Consider the following 20,319-nt stretch of genomic DNA (forward strand, 5'->3'; position numbering starts at 1 on the left):
TTTTCTTCTTTTATATCTGTAGCCGTTTTAGCTGCGTTTGATTCACTCTTTCCCAAAAAACAAAAGATCAACCTGAAGTCCCACCCATTTTTCAAAGCCACCTCCCTTAACCTTTCAACAAAAACAGAACAATTAGCATTATAAACAATATTATATAAACCATGATTTCTCTTTTTTTTTGTGATAACCCAAATATAAAAAAAAAAAAAAAAAAAGTATACAGGTGACACTTGTTGTCTGAGTCCAGGTTTAAAACTGTATCAGGAAAAGCCATTGCTGCAGGGATCAGTTAGCATAAACCAGAGTGGATGCTGCCTTTAAGAAAAAACCTTTAAAAACATGTCCTGTTGCAGCAACAGTTGGTTTTAGAAGAATCCCTGATTGGCTGAAAGAAGTCAGGTGACCACCAGGTGAGGTAAGAAAAGTCCCACCTTTGACGATGGGAACGACAGTATGGAGGCGTCCTCTAAACGCTAATGTGTGTGTATTTGGGTTTGTGTGTGTGTGTGTGTGTGTGTGTGTGTGTGTGTGTGTGTGTATATATATATATATATATATATATATATATATATATATATATATATATATATATATGTGTGTATACATTTTTGATTACAAACTGATCACCCGCTCACATGCGTACACACTCACACTCAAGTGCGTGTTGATTTTTGAGTCAATCTCAAACACTGCATTGCAAGTTCCTCTCTCCTCATGCAGAACAGACAGTTGCAGAAACACAGAACACCAGTGGGAAAAAAAACACTGGCTGAAAAGATGGAAGAAAAAATACTAAACAGAAAAACAGAAAATTAAATTTGCTGCCTTGAATGTCCTTGAACATCACATAGAATCCTTGGGCGTGACAATTTTTTTGTGTTTTTTTTTTTACAAATTTCTTTTTTTTTTAGTTCAATAATATTTTCTTATCTATGCATTTACTTAGGAAAAGCTAACAAAGATTTCAGTTGCTCTCTTATTACTATGTGTGTGCGTATCTCTTTTTTTTCATATATTTTTGTATCAACATTTGCATTGGTTTTCTCCTCTTATTAATTTGTCCACGTTGAGTTTTCTTGGTTTGCGTGGTTTCCATCTCTTTCCATATCCATCCGTCTTTTGGGAAAAAGACCAAAACCCATTTCTACCCAATATCATTTACCACTCTACCCACCCACCCGGCATTCATCCCCCCATTTTTGTTTCCTCCCTGGGGTGGAAAGGGGGGCTTTTCAGTCCTGTGCTGCCCTTCATCTCTCAGCCTCCATCGCTACGCTAGCCTTTTGCTCAGTGCCTGTGTGGGGGTTTACACCCGTAGGCCAAGCGGGGCAGGGCTGCGTGGGGGGCTGCCCATGAGTCCAGAGTCCCTGTTGAGGCTGCGGCATGTTAGGTACGTTTGGTGAGACCCCCCAGCCGCCGACCTGGGGGGGCGGGGGTGAGGTGGCCATGGAGGCGGCCATGGGACTTCCGCCGCTGCCACTGTTAAAGCTCTCGGACGCCTTCAGCCGGGAGAACATGGTCAACGCGTCCGGGAAGTTGGGGGGCGTCGCTGGTGTGTTGGCTGGGGTGCACATCTGAGAAAGACAAGGGAAAGAGAAGGATTATTGCATGCTCTTAATTTAGATTCTACACACAAAAAAATGTGTCCATTCATTCATCGGTTCCAGCTTCTCAAATATAGATACTGGTTAGTTTTCTTGGGTAACAAGTAATCTGGAGATGTCACTTTGGGCTCTGGGAAACTAACTCACTAAGTAAGTAACCTTTTTCATTGATATAATGTGAGAAGATAATCGAGAAAAGATTACACGGAATAATCAATAATGAAAAGAAATACGAGCTAGAAGAATGACTTTTTCCAGCCAACATGTAGTGAACCTAATGCTTTCTGCTGTGGGTTATAGTGTACTTGAAGTATAACAGAGCAAAATGCAACTTGTCTTGTCACTGCACCACATCATGTATTATTCAGACTATTATCAATTGAGAATTTGGTATCTTTTTGTCTTCTATAATGTATTTCTTCCCCTATGACGGTTTCACTGTAAAACTGTGAGGCTATAAAGAACATTTAGCTCTTTCATAACAACAGAATAACACCAAAACCTGGTTGATCAAACTCCAATGCTGCTGTCGTGGAAAAACTATGTTGTTCCGTCAACAATGGAAAGTTATCTTCAAGAAAAATGGTCAAATAGGCACAGATATTATTACTTCATGGTGTCCAGCATAAAAGGGAGTTTTAGGCAATGTTTAAAAAGCGGATATCTCTTTAAAGGAAGCAAACTGTTTTGTATAACTGAAGGGGAATTTAGGGGAATCCCATGTACTCTCTGCTTCCCCAGAGGGTCCTGATTTTGACATTACAGTCCTTTGTTTACGTCCACTTCCTGTTCCAACTGTTACATGCTGTTCAATCTGATTTAACAGACTAGATCAACTTTTCCAGGCTCAGAATAACAATTTATCTTGCTTTCTGGGCACACATGCATACACGAGCAAAACACATGCGAACACACACCAAGTCTCCTTGGCCTTTATAAACCCCCTCTTCTAAAACACTGTGCGACCCGCTTTTGTGCCAGCATTGTTACTGCTCTGCTGCCAGGAGTTCCTTTAGTGGCGCCCTGATCACGCACAATAAATCTCATGTGCCAAAAACAACACTGAACCTACCAGGTTGCAGTTAATAGACCATTTGAATAACATTGAGTTTGGCTGCTCAAAAAATAGTTAGGCTTCGTCCTCATCCTCACTAAAACAGCTTCTCACACACTGCTCTGTGGCCTGCTTCCTATAAGTCCCAGTCCATTTGTGACCAGGAAAACAACAACCTACTGTATTCCATAGGGAAACAGAGGTGGAGCCATGTTTTAACCAGAAGGCTTGTCATCTAAAAACAATTGCCCGGGCTGAGAGGCTAACAGGGCAGGCCGCTACATGACAAAGTAACCCTAAATCACCCACAATGGAAGAAAACAGTGTGGCAACTCCCTGGATTATGTAAGATTAAAATGTACTTATGATTCAAGGACAGCTGGCATGACAGTATTTGAGCTTGCATTCAAGTTACATCAAATTAATAAACTATTTATTGTGCAGTTTGCATGCCCAAACCTTCAATTTTCCTACACAGCAACAATGTCCAGATAACATCTTCTACAGATTCAGGCTGAATGCAAGATGGTTTGTTTAAGGGGGGGCATTTTCTGGAATTGGGAGTCATAGGGTCCATGAATCAACTACTGGGAACAGCAGCTGCAGTCACACATGAGTACTGGACAAAAAAATGTTAACATGCTGAAAGGGGAAAAATCCGGAACACAACATTTTCTTTATCGACAACCAGAACTCAGGCTGACCTCCAGTCACTTTTGGTACCAGGTTCTATTCTATGTTTCCTTTTCCACTGTGGATGGTTGCCTCTCAGTGGAAGCCAGATTCTGAGCTGATCACTATACCGATGCCACACACCAACTTTTGTTATAATTTTCAATGAGTCATTTACTGAATCCTTTCATCGGCAACCATAGTGAGAAATGTCTGCATTTTGTCAATTGTACAGCCTAGTGGACTGGTCAGTTTTGCTGGTTGACATCTTTTAAAATCCGTGTCTAGTGAATACAACAATCGCGGCCACTATTGGCAGTGGCATGGCTGTTAAAAAATATGTATTTGTGCGGATGTCCAGAGTCGCGCAAGTGGTGACTTTTGTAACAGTTCTCTCTGACCAATCAGTGGTCTGCAGTGTTTTAACTTCTCCTTCTGGTGTCGGCTCAGCTCGCTTGGGGCCTCGAGTCGGGTTGAGTAGATCGGTGCATTGCCACGCAGTCAAAATGCGGCATAATCTTCCCTTGGTTCCATCACCCTGGATGCTCAGATTGTGACACGCAGCCTTAGCACACAACAGCCTTAAGAAAAACAACAGTGTGACAGGAACACCATACCTCCCTTGGGGTTGTAATGGGACCGCTATGCCCCCTAAAAGTGCTGCGGCATGCAGGTTAGTCCTGTGAATATACAGTGTGGAGCCAGGCCCAGCAAGAGATTCTCAGAGCGGCACGCTGTTTTGAAAGGTGAGCGTGTCCACTGTGCATGCCGACAGGAAACGCTGGCTCATGTCTCCGAGGCTGTTTCCTGCTGTAAAGAGACACCGTAGAATGCTGGAGTGACCTCTATGATTCTTTCGGTTCTTGGCGAGCGCCGGTGGAAGCTGCTGTTTGGCTGTCCTGGACCTTGAGACCAGTTAAGGGTCTGTGTGACTGGTAGAAATCAATAGGTGAGGCCACCTGCCTCCTCGCTTACTGATGCTGACACATGACCTTTCAGGTTGTCCACTGAGACCTTTATCTCGGACTTACTTATCTATGAACTACACCGATGAGCAGGTATAAATATACACCTGCAGTCTGAGAAAAGACTATAAATTTCACTTGTACATATTACATTTTTGGCTTTTGCTTCAGAGACTAAAACAGGAAAGTTGCGAGAGGGAGGCGGACGACAAAAGAAACTCCAAACACCATGTTTGCGTCTCACAATTGCCCACCTCACACTCCTCTAGTCATTTAATAACACAACACACCTCCAAGTGTCTGCATGATAGTGTGTGTGTGTCTGTCTTTTGCAGGGCACCTTGGAAAGAGTCAGAGACGCAGACGGTATCGACTCAGAGGGAAAAGAATCTTGTCCAAAGACACAACAGCTGTTTGACTTTGGATCTTACTGCTCATCAGACACTTTGTCACTGATAAAAGCTTCACCGGAACTCAGACCTTTCAGCATGTACTTAATGATGATCCACATATGTGCAAAGAAACACTTCAACTCCCAAACAAATGAGCCACAAATATTAAATATGTATTCTGCCATTTTAACAAATCAAAGCACATGACCTGTGTATTGTATTGTAAGTAATACCTCCACATGGTTTCCTGCACAGAGATTAAAACCGGGTGCAGCACACCGAGTAAGCAGGTTACTGGGTTTTTTTCCGTTTGTGCGTATTAAGCAGCCTAGTAGCAGATCAACTGAGGTGCTGGGACCAGCGCACGAAGACTGCAGCTCAAATCCAATTGGCTGTTGGACAACTGACGCGCCCGTGGGCTGCAACCATGGACTTATAAAGACAACTGGAAACAGCGTTGGGGGAGGGTGCCCTTTAATTTCTATGAAAGATGCTCAATGGTGCATGAAGCATGATAAATGTAATTCCTGGTATACGTTTTATGAGAAATTATAAAGAAAAAAAATGTACTTTAACCTATTCAGTGTAAGATATATTTAAAGGTTTTCCTTCTTAATATGTAATTTCAAAGTACACTTTATGTTGTAACTGATCTGAACTAATCTTGTGTAGTTCTTACATGGAAATAAAACTATAAAACTGGGCTGGAAACCACGTCTGACCATCATGAACAATCAGCAGTGATTTTGTGCAATATTGGCTAAATATACAGCGACTGGGCAAGAAAGAAAAACAATTCAGCAGATGTAACTACTGTTTATTCTGTGGGTGCATGCAAGTTCAGTACTGTTATGAGACAAAGCGAGAGGTCTGGTGAGGTGAACTTGTTTTCAAATTGAGGGTACCGTGACACAGTTAGTTGTCTCCAAAACATGACGAGTTGTAATTCAAGAAGAGTCAGCTCGGTTAACACAGACAAACGGCTGTCTGTAGGTATTGTTAGCTAGTTAACAATCCAGCACGATCATTTAGAAAAAAAGTTAAGATCAACTCCCACTCAGAGCAGCACAGAAATGTACTGCCATGTTGTTTCTGCTGAAAAACTCTATGTTCAGAAGCACAAGCAGATGTTTAAAGCTGTCGTTATTGAGGACCTTCTATATGACAGACTATGTGTGTGTGTGTGTGTGTGTGTGTGTGTGTGTGTTTGTCTGTGTTTGTGTGTGTGTGTGTGTGTGTGTGTGTGTGTGTGTGTGTGTGTGTGTGTGTGTGTGTGTGTGTGTGTGTGTGTGTGTAAGTGCACGTAGCAGCACAAACAACAAAAATGTGTGTTACAGCAGGGAGGTCTTGCTTTTTATTCGAGACGTACAGATGGAGAGACAGGGGGAATAACAGACAGCGAGAGCGAGTTTGTGTTCAAAACAGAGCCAACAGAGAGGTGTCACCATGGCGACTGTTGTTATGAGGAAGCAGCACAGATCTCCTGTTGACGGTACGGGGCTGAGGCAGGACTGGCTCTGTGGTCACAGCGGGCGCGGACCTGTCCACCCTCTCTCAAGTCTGTTTGCTGAGCCCAGCATGCAGAACACAAGGCTGACAGGCAGCGACCACTCTAAACATGCCAGGCCCGGGGCCTGCGTTGAGGCTCCACAAACCTTAAACACTCCTCCGTTTGTGTGCATACGTGTGTGTGTGTGTGTGTGTGTGTGTGTGTGTGTGTGTGTGTGTGTGTGTGTGTGTGTGTGTGTGTGTGTTTGTCCACAAACACGGATGAGCTGGGGTTATTTCCAGTCTAACCGACGACATTCCTCAGAAAGATCAAGTGTGTGTATGTGGCAGAGTGGAAATGGAAGCTTTTTTTATTCATACTTGCATACTTGTGCAGAGGGTCCAGTTACATCCTGTGACCCCAACTGACCTCCTCAATGTAACGTTTACCTCAGTGCCTCTAAACCTCGTTACGCACCCACATTCTTATTCATCTCACTCTATATTCTCAGGATGTTTCCGTCCAGCTTTCAGAAGAATTCTAAGACAAAATGAAATGTTATCTGCTTGTTTCCATTAATTGACTGAAGCAAATAAATAAACTTCCTTATAGACCAAAAACAAAAAATTCAAGTAACACAGAGCAAGCTAATGTTGGGCATTTTTCACATTATTGTGATTGTTTTAATTATTTAATATTTCACAACATCCAAAAGCAAAAATCATCAATACAACATACATCAATACCTAATTTGTCTAGTTGCTAAATTTGTTTTTTGACAATTTGGGTACGTTTGATCTCAAAATTGATGTACACATTCAAGATTATTAGTTCTATTCATCACAATATGCAAAGCAATACTTATGATGAGAACCAGATCCTTTTTTTCCTCATCATTCCGTCTCCTATGAACATTATTATGAACCTACAACATGTCCGTTTTCTCTCCCTTCTCTGTCTTTCTCTCACTTCCCACTCTGTCTCCCTCTCCCTCCAGTCTGTTGCTTCACACACTGTAAGATAGCTTTTGCAGCAAACTGTGCAGAGAGATATGTGAGACACGAGGATCACGGTGAAGGGTGCAGCGCCTAATTTGCTGTTCAGTATGAAGTATACTTATAGTATCTGGACAAAGTAACTGTCAACAGGATATACTGTTTATACTCGTCACCATAAATCTGACTCGTGCAAAATGACACTTGTCTTACTCCAAAAATAGTTTATAGCCAGTTCTCAAACTTTTCAGGATAATAAAATTATGAAATTTGATATCTGGAGTTCTGGTACTATTTAAAGTAACACATGCTGGCAGTGAACTGTCAGTGTGACTGCCAGAAAATATTTCTTCACTACATCGAGTCTTTCAACTTGCAAAATGGCACATGGTGTGCAACTGCAAAAACAAGACGAGGTGTCTGGATTGATGGCTTGGCTGTTGGAGACGTCAGGCACGCACACTTCCAAATCTGTATTTGGTCGTCTCGTAAGCCCCGAGGCAATGTATGGTTTGAGGAATTCTGTGCTTGCGGTTTTATGTAATTTATTATTTAAATATTTTTCCCTATTATTAGAGACAAATTTATAGAATAACCTGAAGTCACAGCTCCACACTGTGTTGTACATCAATCACAGCATTCCACTCCTCATCTACACAATGACAGGATATGTCCTAACCCTCAACACTAGGAGCATTTAACTCAAACAACGATGGGTCACACTGCTCGTCTTCTTGTCAAAAAGGCCCCTTTATCCAACTGTTCCACTGAAACTGAGACTATTAATTAATGGGCGTCTCCAGGGTGGAAAGCTGTACAATACTGAAAAGAACATGGGGTAATATCTAAATCAATTACGGTTTTAAAAATAAAGGTAGCAAGATATATGGACAGCTGATCCAAACTGTGACTGCGCCTCTTTTAACTGGTGTTAAGTACTGGGTCTGTGGGAGAATGCTGAGGTTTCACCAACATCAGGTCTGGGCTAGTCTCTGGGTGCATTCACGTCATGCACGTTTAATAAGCATTCTGAAATATTCACTCCTTTTGTTTGGTTTGTTTGGGCAAGTGAGGACAATGCCATTCAAACCTGGCAACACTGACAATAGAGGTCTCTGTCCTGTGTGCAGTAAGACGTAACTGACATGAAACCCTGGAAGCCATGTTTTATGGTCAAAAGAGGATGAATGTTGGCCAAGCCAAGATTAACAAGAAAATTGGAGGTTAAATTTGGCCAACTGATGATATGAAATGCCTTCTCAAAATATCAAAATTACTGGCAAAGAGCATGGACGAGTCCATCATGCTTAGCTAAGATTACTGGAACAGGAATAAGTTGTTTTGACAACAAGCTTCCCAAAAATGAAACCTCAACAGATGACAGTTTACCAAGACAACTTGTGAGTCCCAGTGGAATTCACTTACTGCCATTAAAGGCCTGATTTACTTGTTATTTGGCTCAGTAAACCACAAACAAAGATGCAACAAAATGAACTTCTCCATTTAAGAATTGCAAAAAAACCTTACTTTAGATGTTACTACAATCTACAGTACAGTCATTGATGTAATGCAATGGCTGATGCCCTGTGGGGACTAGGAAAATGAGGGCTAAATGGAAGGGCATGCCAGATTATTGGCAAATCATGAGCCAGAGGGAAAGGCTGAATGAAGCAGAGAAGGCAGGCTGAATAAACCATGGCAGAATTAACTCGACATGATTCTGCCTGCCTGTTAAATGTTTTAATAGGGAGTATTTTTATGGCCTAGCACACTTTTTGTTTTTTGGAGCTGCAGTTGGATCCCAAAGAAACCATGTTCGACTACTATCATACCAACAAGAACAAAGAAATAAATATAAATAATAACTGATTGATTTCATGAGCATTTGTGTGGTTGAGAAATTAAAATGAAATATATAGATATTTTAATGAAACTTGAAATTGAATTTGAGGCCATTTTTAGCTGTAGATTCACCACTCCAAGTGACCGCTTTCACGTTGTCTAATTCTTGTGGCGATCCATCAAAAACAGCCCAGTGTACCACCTGCAGCATCACATACTGCATTAAGAATGAAAGAAAACCCCAGATTCACTCATTTTATAAAGGAGCTGGAGTCACTTGACCTTTCGCCTCGCTGTATTTGTGTTTTTTTGACACTGTGACAGCCATTTCGAAAGAAAGGAAGAAAGGCTGGACCCCAGAAACTTCCCGAATGTAGCGAGAAAAGAGGAAAATAAGAATATAGTCAGAGGGCAGGGTCTCTGCTGATACTCACACCGCCACACATTCAGATGCAAATTCAATGTTTCAACAGATGATCTGACCATTTGTAATAAAGTGAGCATTAACCGTTCTTACGACGACAACTCATAACACAAAACTAAAGAAACTGATGGCTTAATACACTGACATGGATAATACTTTTAACAAATGCTACAAATACTTAGTAATTTTAAGAAGAGGAAAATCATTGCCAAAAATGATCTCCAAGCGGTGCATAGTGTCAGTACATAGTGGAGGCTTGGCATTAGTTAGTGTCACCAAAACAACTAAACCAGACAAGCAACTCTCTGTGTCTCTGGTATTATTATCCCATCACATAGCTCATCAACAGGAGGTGACAGTCAGGTTTTTATGGGAGCGGCTGGATGTCAGAACTAGATGTTTCTTTACCAGCCTAAATAAAGGAGGTTGACAGGTGCTGCTGAACATTTCAAGTGTCCCCTCCCTTCCTCACCCATGACCCTTCACTCCTTCGACCTCACCCAGCTTCCAGCAGCTGAGCCCCGAGGCGGTGTTTGTCGATGTCTGAGGAAATATTAGCAACACACAGGGACATGGTTGGATTTGTGCTCACGAGGGACTCAGTTGATCATTAGCCAGGCTGTGCTGTTTTCAAGTTTATTATCACACTGTATAATGTAGGAAAGAGACTGAAAAACAAAAAAGATAGGAGCAATGACAGAAAGAGAACGGAAAAATAAAGAAAGCAGCAGAAGATAGGAGAACTGGGACTGAGTTGAGCATGTGCTTTGTTTGACCAACTGCATGCACTGCACTGCTCACAACAACGGCTAACAGGCTAACAATAGGTGTTCAGTGGCCCACTCATATCTAGAAAAAAAAAAAAGAGTTGGGCCTGACGAATGGTAAGAGTCTGGCAACAGAAACTACCAGGCCAAAGGTCATCGTGAGGGAGAACAAAACACGACTGCACTGTAAACACTCGGCTCAGGTTCAGCTTGCCAAAAGATACGTCTCTTAAGGCTACGCTAAAAATGTAAACTGTAGATCAAATCTAGCTTTTCTTTCACTTCACATGCATCAGGTCAACTCCCAGTTTGAATCTGAACCACTGAATATATCACATATGAGTTTTAGGATCAAATCGGGACTGGTGAAGAGTCAAGGGTCATGAATGTGAGTGAGGAAAGGAATGGACAAAGCTGAGGAAGGTGGCAGCACAGGAATAGAAGGACTAGGTAGTGAGATAACCTGATCCTAGCTGCTACAGCTAACCGGAGAAAACAGGCCAGAGAGACACAACGTGAAAACAGTCCCTGAATGCAACAGCTTGTGTTTCCTGCACCATAGGCTTTACCCCTGGGTGTGTTTGTGTGTGTGTGTGTGTGTGTGTGTGTGTGTACTCAGTGACTGCAAGAATCAGTGTGAAACTCAATCTAACTCCAATACTCATAAACACATCTGGTCCTCGCAGCCATCCCACATGGATTCCCATTCCCAGGGTACTTTGAGCCAAAGTTCCTGTGTGTGTCTGTGTGGATGTGTCTGCGCACACGCCTTTGTGTGTGTGTGTGTGTGTGTGTGTGTGTGTGTGTGTGTGTGTGTGTGTGTGTGTGTGTGTGTGTGTGTGTGTGTGTGTGGTTAGGGTTCTGGGAAGCTGTGCTCCTGGAAACATGCAGGGCAACACGCTGTAACATGCCGAGTGCAGGCCAAGCCTTTTCAGATGTGGCTAACTGCTTGGCATGGCTGTACGACCCACGGGTACAGACTAGGCTTAGGCTGTGTTACGGTACCAGAATATTTACAAATCCAGACGGTATGGCTTACAATACACATCATAAATGCTGACGCTGGCTTAGTATGTTGCTGTATTAATGCCACCAGAGTCTGGTGAATGTCATGGTGTAGCAGGCAGCGGAGCTCAGAAAGATGGCGTCTGAGGGTTTTGGGTTTTGTCTTCTTCAAGTTACAAACGCAGTTTATAGCCACACACAATTTTATTAACTTCCAGTCTGCCTCACCACCGGCCAATCACCTCTGTTCAGCACACTGATGTGTTGGTGCCGTCACTACCCACTGTATGCGGCGTAACAATGAAGAAGTTATCAGTAACGTTATAGTTGTGAGCGTAGCAGTGCAGAGTGTACAGTTTAGGGTGTTTGTCTGTGAAAAAAAAATGCCTAAACTCCGGGGGTCTTGCTTGCCACCAGCTGAGCACCGACGCACTATCACAGGACATGAGGATTGATTTTTTTTTTTTTCACTGAGGCGTCCACAGGGAGGGGGTCATAGTAGCCTACTTCGTGGGTGAGAATTACAAGTCTGCAATTAGTGAGAAGATGATATCCACCATAGCTCAAGATGTGTATCAACCTTCATTCATTAGAGGGGGTTAGCAGTGAGGTTAGCTACAACTTTGTCTGAGGCTCTAAAGGTGGGCCGGTTTTTAAAGGCAGACCAGCTATCCTGCCCCATCCCGGGGCGCCATTAACCATCAGAAAAAACATATATCACAGGGAAATGTCAGGAAGGTATTAAGGTTTGAAAAAACAGATATCGCCTGAGCCTATTACAGCCAACACACACACACACACACACACACACACACACACACACACACACACACACACACACACACACACACACACACACACACACACACACACACACACACACACACACACGCACACACACATAAACAAAATGAACCGATATAGACATGATTAGATTTGAGACACATTGCTACATAAACGCCCAGGAGATTTCAGTGCACACACCCATACATACTTATGAAATTAGACTTAAATACACAAACAATGGAAGAAAGCAAACCGGATTCCACCTCAATCTGCACTTCATAAACTTATGTAAGCAATGTCTGCAGCAGGACAGAGAGCACCTTGTTTCTTTTGTGGCAGAGACACAAAGCAGCACTTTGTTATTGTATCTTCTAACTAAATACATCCTCGCTGTTTCACCTTAAGTACTGGCCAAGCACTCTTCCTCCCTTGTTTTTATTGATTCCTCGCTGCTATTTTAGACACAATTTAAGTATCCTTTATATACTTTTTTTTAGCCTTCCTCCATCTCTTGCAGTGTGGTGATAAATGAATAGAGGCTATGACAGAGAGAGAGAAATAGGAGCAGACAGTCGTCCATGTTGTCACATCATGATTTATGGAGGTAATTATACCTCTGCTCTTCTGCATGGGCACACCACACACTTCAAATATCTGTGAGATCTATGGATGAGAAAAGTGAGGATTTAGAAAAATCTGTTTTTTAAAGCCACACCCGGACACCAAAACCAAATGTTTGTAGTTACCAGAAACAACCCCTCAAACACACACGCACGCACCCACCCACGCATGCACGCACGCACGCACTCCTCTTTTCTCCTACTGGGTGTTTATATTGCCAGGAAACAGTGTTTTAATGGCCAATACTATTCTGCTACGTCACCCAGTATCCCAGTTAGTTGCTGAACGTTGCCCTTCGTAAAACCATTGTTTCATTCACCTTGTGTGTGACGCCAGTGACGAATAGCAATTACAAGACAATAAAAAAGGTGATCAGTCAAACCATGGGGGCTGTGTTTTTTTCCCCCCATGATTCTGTGGGTTGCAGTATGTAGGCCAGGCTGGGCTGTGCTCAGTAGTAGGAGGAAACTGTAAAAGTCATTCAAATGGATACAGTTTAAGATTACTTACTGGTTATGTTTTGCTTATATCCTCATTTAGGTGAAGGAGAAGGCCAGATCCACAGAAGGTATTATATAGTGTAATAGGATTTTGCAAGAGAATGCTAAGAAAGTAAAAAGAAACGGGAGCAAACACAAGAACTAGAAGTGTTTCTTTTCTTTCTTTTTACATCAGTTTAAACTCAGAGTAAGAACATGAGGCGGACATACTGTTTGAGTGCAGATATGATTCAAGAAGAGGATGATGTGTAATATTTCATCACCCTGACCTACTAACGACAACATACTTTAACATAACACCACAGTCCTGACTTTTCTGCAGGCCTGCCACATAAGGACCTCACTGTATATATTATTAACAGCCATAACTCTAGCGGAAATGAGACGCATGTGAAGCAGGCTTTGTGGCTAAGCGAGGTCGGTTTCCCTGCTTAGTCACATGATGGCTGTCACATGTTTCCTGACAGCAGTGGAAGTCGCCTAGTTGGACAACTTCCTCCTCTGTGGTCACATGAGGGTTCATTCACTTTATTGTGGCTGCGTGTGCCCCACGTGGAGAGATATTAATCATGGAAACACTGTTAGTAGTGTTAAGGAGTAGTGTTTTTTTCCTTAAATATTCATAGAGACACTCACTGTCCAGACCTGCTCATTCAGGATGACTGAAAAAATATTTCCCGAAGTTGCTCATGTGCATCTATTTCCAAGGAAATCTTTCTCTTGCACACAAGAAACCATTTTAGGTAGTTTTGCTTACAAAAGACTAATTGTTTGTCTATTACAGCTGCAACAATTTATCTATTAGTTGTCAACTATTAAGTTAATTGCCAACAATTTTGAATTATCAATAATTTGGTTTTAGTCATTCTTTTGAGAAAATAAAAGGTCAAAATTATTTTATTCCAGCTTCTTAAATGTTGCTATTTTTCTGGTTTCTTTAATCTTCTGACAGTTTACTGAATATCTTGTATCTTGGGCTTTGGAAAACACTGATTGACATTTTCACCATTTTCTGACATTTTATAGATTTAACAACTAATCGATTAATCGAGATAATAGAATAATCAACAATGAAAATAATCGTTGGTTGCATTTTTGAGAGCTTGTGTACCAACTGTGTAAAAATATCTGAAATATTCTTTAAATTGCATAATATGAGATTGAGAGAATTTCAATTGCCCCCCCCCCCCATCGGCTCTCAAAATGGCGACGCCAGAGCTGGCGGCTTGTTGCTAACAGTGCTGACGGTAGAGAATACGAAAAACGTTGTGACAGAATTAATGGTGTTACCTGATTTGTTGTTTTGTTGCTATATAAATGCTCTGAACATTGTATACTGCTCCTTTAAAATGAGCGTGGCACATTCCTAGAATGTGTATTAAGACAGAAGAGGCAGGTGTACAAGAATATATGCATAATATTTGGTAATAGGGATTATTATCAAACAGCCGGGAGCCGCAAAAATTGTTCCAAATGTGGGAACTGCTTTGAGATTTATGCTTAAACAAGATAATGAGGACAGGGCGTGATTATAAAACTAACTAGTACTACTACTATGAAGTACTACCCTGAGCCTTCCTCGTAGCATTTATTGTATTCGTATTAGTTCGCTGCACTTATTGTATTCGTATTAGTTTATTGCAATTATTGTTTTGTTTTCGTAGTAATTTGCTTCTGCACTATACTTTTGCTCTGGTTTATGCTTTTAGATGCTTGTTTAAGAAAGGAGATGCACTTATGACTTCTGGTGACTAGTAGTTCTCTTGAATACCTATGTTGAATACACTTCCTGTAAGTCGCTTTGGATAAAAGCGTCTGCTAAATGACTGTAATGTAATGTAATGTAACTAACAGGAAACATAAAGAGTTAATTGCAATCTAGAGCCTTATGTTTTGCATCTGTAAACAGAAATAGACTTAGAGTTAACAAGGGAGGCAAGAGGAGTGTGAGTGTGGTAACTAAAGAAAGAGAGAGGGTGCTGTGTTTTTAGTTATACCGGCACCCTCTGCTGTGAAAGGGTCCATTTTGGGTTGGTGAGAGCGTTCCATCCTGTAGGAATGTGTTGCGGTTGCTGTGTTAGTAAAGGCAGGGTGTGTGTAGAGGAGAAAACTGGGAGTAGACGAGGTGGGGTTGCACAAAAAAAACCACAAAGCAAGTTGGATTGATCTTAGGTGTTCTGGGTGTCCATCACGGAACGTACAGTAGATGTAAGCTCTGATTCAAAACACAGAGATAAACGGACAATCTGTTCACGATACATCATGTGGCTTTATGGCTCTATCTGACATACTTTACACACAGATGTAGACAACACCAAACAGGAGTGTTAACTGCATGTCTCTGCAGAGATTGTAGCTCTTTCACATCGTGTGCCAAAGCACAGACACTCCCTTGGGTTTGGGATCACGACTAAAAGGAAATAATAATGACAAGAGCATTATCTAAATCCTCCGCCCTCCACAGCATTACACAAGCCTTAACTGATGAGTAGGCTTGCTCACCTCACTATCTGAGATTTGATACGGGGTAAACCTCTGACACACAATGCACAAATGATGCATTAGCAAAGCACATGTAAACAAAATCAGACTCTATTTACAAATCCACACCAGTCATTGTTTAGAGATAACTCTATTTCTTAAACAATATTGCTTTTGTATCCACGTTAGTTTATCTCCCATGATGCCACAGTTAGATGGGAAAGTGATTTGGTACACCACATTCAGCTTCAAACATTGCTGGGGCCTCGAAAACAATAGCATAAACCAGCTCATTGAACAGTATCAATAAACTGAGTGACCTACATGACGTCCCAACCGGCAATGCTGCCAAGAACTGCGTGTCTACGGGCTATCTGCTGGGGCTATCGGGGGTGGGGTGGGGCGAGGCTTCTGGACAAAATAGCAATCTCAAGGATGAGTTCCGTTTGTGTTGCAACACGAAAACATTGACGCATATGCATGTGCGACAGAAATGTAACTTAATGTGGCTCATGTTTACTCTAAATTGAAGAGACAGATAAAGAACAAGAGCCAGAGCAAAGTGGATTAGATACCAACGAACACTGTGGCCTGATAAGCTGCAGGAAGGTTGGACACGCTGCCACCACTGTAGTACTGTTGTGACACACACACAGACACACACACACACACACACACACACACACACACACACACACACACACACACACACACACACACACACACACACACACACACACACACACACACACACACACACCTCTCTCTCTGTGTGTGCACAAAACACAAATGCATGCATGGCGAGTACGCAGACGAGCATTCACATGCTGGTGAGTGCACAAATGGGGAACGTGAACGTGTGATTACACAAGAACGCGCCTGTAACAATAACACCACAAACAGACGTAGGTGCTCTGCTTTCTGACTTTCATTATCCAGTGTCTGCGGCAATCAAGCTCAATGGAGGGCTGAGATGCTCTTATTTACTGATCAGATGATAAAAAAAAAAAGGGCCTGCTTTCTTATTTATTCATTCTTATAATAAAGCTACTGTAACAATGATCCAGCTCAGAAAGAGACATTTCTCTTATTGCACAACTCTGAGGCTATAAATCTACACAAACTTGTACAAAATAAAAAAGCGAAATTCTCCTTTATCCCAGTCCCTCTCACTTTGCTTTAGAGATGCAAAATTACTTAGCAATTTGACAGCAGTCTTTTCCAAACCAACAGTGAACCAAAAACAGAAGCAGCGTGAGCTTAAAAATGATCAACCGTTTTCGTCAAAAAAATCCCCACACATCACTGTCAGGCTCTTCCAGAGGGCAGCTGTTGCTGGATGCTGCCATGCATGCAGCTGCAAACAAAGGCTTGTGTGCTGCCAAAGTGTACTGCTGCTAAAAGCTCCAATACTGCTAGTGTTTCATAATGTTCAACCCCTGCGAGTGTGTATGTGCAGAGCCTTGCAAAAGAAACAAACGTCTTCCAGTTTACTCTGCTCTATTTTGTCAGACCCTAACCACCCCCCCCCCCCAATATGAGTGGTTTTCTTTGGAGCAATAAACCCAATCAGGGAAAAACAGCCGAATAACCCAAGGCGAATGCATTTGCAGAGGATCTATTTGTGAGAGGGGCAGCTGTCCTCTTCCTGGAAGGAGACTTTTTTTTTTTTTTTTTTCCTGTTTTATCCAGAAACTGGGGGGGGGGGGGCATTCCTTCCTTTATGCACCTCAGTTGAAACAATGAAAAAATGAACGATTACATAAATCTACATGCATCTTTCTTCCTCCCTCTTTCTTGGATACATACACAAGTGGTGGCTGCTGCTGCTGCTGCTTCTTCTGCATGCCTGCCTGCCTGTGTGTTTATTTCTGGAAGCTCACAACATGGCCGACATGTGCTTTGTTATTGTTAGCACAACATCATCCCTCTCGGCCTATAAGGGGCTGTTTATCCTCCCCCATCCCACCCAAAACAACACAGCCGCCTTAAAGATGTACTAGCGTGAAGTTAGGTGTGTCATACTTACATAAACAGAACAACATAGAGCATTTAAATGTATATAATGATTATAACCCCCACCCCACACACTCACCATTTGATGATGATGGCCATATGGAATATTTGTTTCTTGAAAAAAGGCACTGAGGGCAGTCTACAATGAAAAACACAGAAAACCAATGGCATTATGGTGACAGTGTTTTATGGTTCACATGAATGCATTTAATAAATAAATAGAGGCCATTTAATTCGTCCAAACATCGTTAATTCAGTGTTTATATACATTTCAAAAACAGTACAGACAGCTTGCGGTGAATGCATTAACTGTACCAGATCAACCTATAGTCGCGTCGCCGCAGACTAAACAATAACACTGTTTTGTAGGCTAGTCGACACAACACGACGGTCATCTTTATTGCGTAACCGCACTCGCTGGCCTCGCCTGAGCACTGCTGTCATGTGTGGGATTATAGTATTTATTCTGGAGTAAAGTCTAATTGGATGTGCTGGCTGCCCCGCCGCGGTACTGTGCATTGTCGTCTGCTTTTAAGTCCGGCCAAAGCACATACATGTACTTGAAATACAGCTAAAAAAAAAAAAAAAAGTTCCAGCTAGAAAAGTGGGCCGACTTCTGGCTTAAAAAAAAAAAAAAAAAAAAAAGGGGTACACATTGCTAACACTAAGGCTTTGTTTTGTGTTGAATTACAAGAGGCTTAAAAAAAAAAAAAAAAAAAAAAAAAAAAAAAAAAAAAAGTGTCCAGAGGCAGACAGGGGCAATGGAAACTAATGGATGACCAGACATAAACATGAGCCGTGTGGCTGACGTTAACACACCGACTCTAACGGGGAAACATTAGCATTTACACATTTTATTTTTTATTTATTTTTATTATTATTTATTTTTTTTTTTACCTCGAACTGCCAATGTGCCGCTTGCAAAAGCTGCTTCGCCTGGTCTGCCGCACAACCCGCCGTCAGGACGAACTGGTTAATCATGACTTGATGTTTGAGTTCATCCATTTTCGACGATTTCCTACACGCGGCAGCTGGCTCTGAAACACACTTTGGACCGTTTTCCTCTCTTTCTTCACTCTAGTTGTAGTCCGTCTCTCTGCCTCAGTACTCCACCATTACAGCCGGTCGAGCAAACACAAATATTTACTGTAGGAGCGGTGGCGGAGGAAGCGTCGGGTGATTGATGGACCGGCGCAGCCAATCAAACGCGAGCATCGCCGGTGGGATTTGTATGCTTATTGCGGAGGGTCCCGGATCGGCGTGTCTTTATTTCACACTTAAATACATATTAAACCAACAGAGTTCATCCCAGTGAGTGCTTCTAACAAAAAACATGACACATACGTGGCGTTGAAATCACCGCAGAGGAAAAGGGGAATCCTCCCTCCAGTGTTTTCAGATGGTTTGTTTTGGACTACAACTCCCGTGAGCACACGCTTTGTTTGTAAAGCTCCAGAAGGCAGACTTGTTTTTGTGAATGACGGCCGCTCTCGTCCAATTCCCATGCTCGCTGTGTCACATTCTTGCCAAATATGGTAAACAAATCCACCGTCGCCAATTACATCGGAGTTACATTAGAGACAGCCGACAGTCATGGGTGTCTGCTCTGCGGCCTTCTCCTGCCTCTTCTCCATCAGTGGCCATCTGCAGACATCAATCCGTCATGCGGCAGGCATTACACAAAATGATCTGCTGTAGTATCAGAGTTATTAGGCTTTTCATCTATTCTGCTTTATTCTGCGTGCTCAAAGACACTACAGCAGGTCGGATGTATACTGACACAGGGTTTGTAACTGAGTTATAGCAAAGAAGAAGAAGAACGCTGTCTTTAAACACCAGCTTCTTCCAGATGGCTTTGAGGACGCGTATAACGACTCACCTTCTTAATATAAATTGCAAAAATTGATGTGCATATAATAATGTCTCTTTGAAAGTAGGGCCAGTTATTCGTTTTAATGAGAGTCAGTAGCATAGTAGTTATTCAAAAAAAAAAAAAAAAAAAAAAAAAAAAAAAAAAAAAAGGAGGATGCGGGCATTTGTGGTCACTTAAGTAAGATGAATGAACAACATAATACAATAGAGTTATAATGAAATTATGTCACCTCTTGGGTCATTATATTTGACAATACTATTACAAGCCAAACAATAAATCCCCTGCGTTTTTTCTGTTCACACAAACTGGTGTGGATGGATTAGGATCAGTAAAGGATTTATCTGCAGTTTTAGTGCAGGCTGTGTGTAAAATGAGTCCTCTGATATCAACACACACCGCTCGGGATTGTGGGTAACTGTTTTTTTTTTTTTATTATTTATCAATGACATGTTTGTAGTAGCCTTGACGTGGTATGGAAGAAAATATTTGAAATAGTGACATCTGCTGGTTAGAGGAGGCATCTGGAAAACAGCATTTACCGTAACACTGGGAGAAGTTATGGTCATTAACATCCATTGTGATAACAGAGATAACACAGAGATAACACAGACTTGTAGGTTTCCCAATTATACTCTTGTGTGTCCTTTGATGGGCTGACTCTGGTTAACAACCAACAGTTAAATGTTACCAACAGCCCCTTTGTGTCATTTATGGGCACTAACCATTACTCAACTTAAACCAGAAAACATATTGGAAGAGCTTTAAAACCAAGACGCTCATCACGTTGGTGTTCATTTGTGAATATTATCTTGCTGAACAAATCTTGTCAGTAT

General features: G+C 41.9%; 1 protein-coding gene across 1 annotated transcript; it reads right to left on the bottom strand.

Moving 5' to 3' along the window:
* Positions 1–598: 598 nt before the first annotated feature.
* ubald1a (UBA-like domain containing 1a) lies at positions 599–18,735 on the bottom strand. The gene is made up of 3 exons (XM_054599267.1): positions 18,511–18,735; positions 17,693–17,752; positions 599–1,574 (listed from the first exon to the last, which is right to left on the bottom strand). The coding sequence occupies exons 1-3, from the start codon at positions 18,616–18,618 to the stop codon at positions 1,251–1,253; spliced, it is 492 nt and encodes a 163-aa protein (XP_054455242.1). The 5' UTR covers positions 18,619–18,735; the 3' UTR covers positions 599–1,250.
* Positions 18,736–20,319: the final 1,584 nt, after the last annotated feature.

The sequence above is a fragment of the Anoplopoma fimbria genome, chromosome 5, assembly GCF_027596085.1.
Source record: "Anoplopoma fimbria isolate UVic2021 breed Golden Eagle Sablefish chromosome 5, Afim_UVic_2022, whole genome shotgun sequence".
In the NCBI taxonomy this organism is placed as follows: domain Eukaryota; kingdom Metazoa; phylum Chordata; class Actinopteri; order Perciformes; family Anoplopomatidae; genus Anoplopoma; species Anoplopoma fimbria.

Coding starts and splice junctions, on each gene's coding strand:
- ubald1a (XM_054599267.1), bottom strand. CDS start 18,618: ATGGATGAACTCAAACATCAAGTCATGATTAACCAGTTCGTCCTGACG. Junction 17,753..18,510: donor CGGCACATTGGCAGTTCGAG/GTAAAAAAAAAA, acceptor TTTTCATTGTAG/ACTGCCCTCAGTGCCTTTTT. Junction 1,575..17,692: donor ATGGCCATCATCATCAAATG/GTGAGTGTGTGG, acceptor TGTCTTTCTCAG/ATGTGCACCCCAGCCAACAC.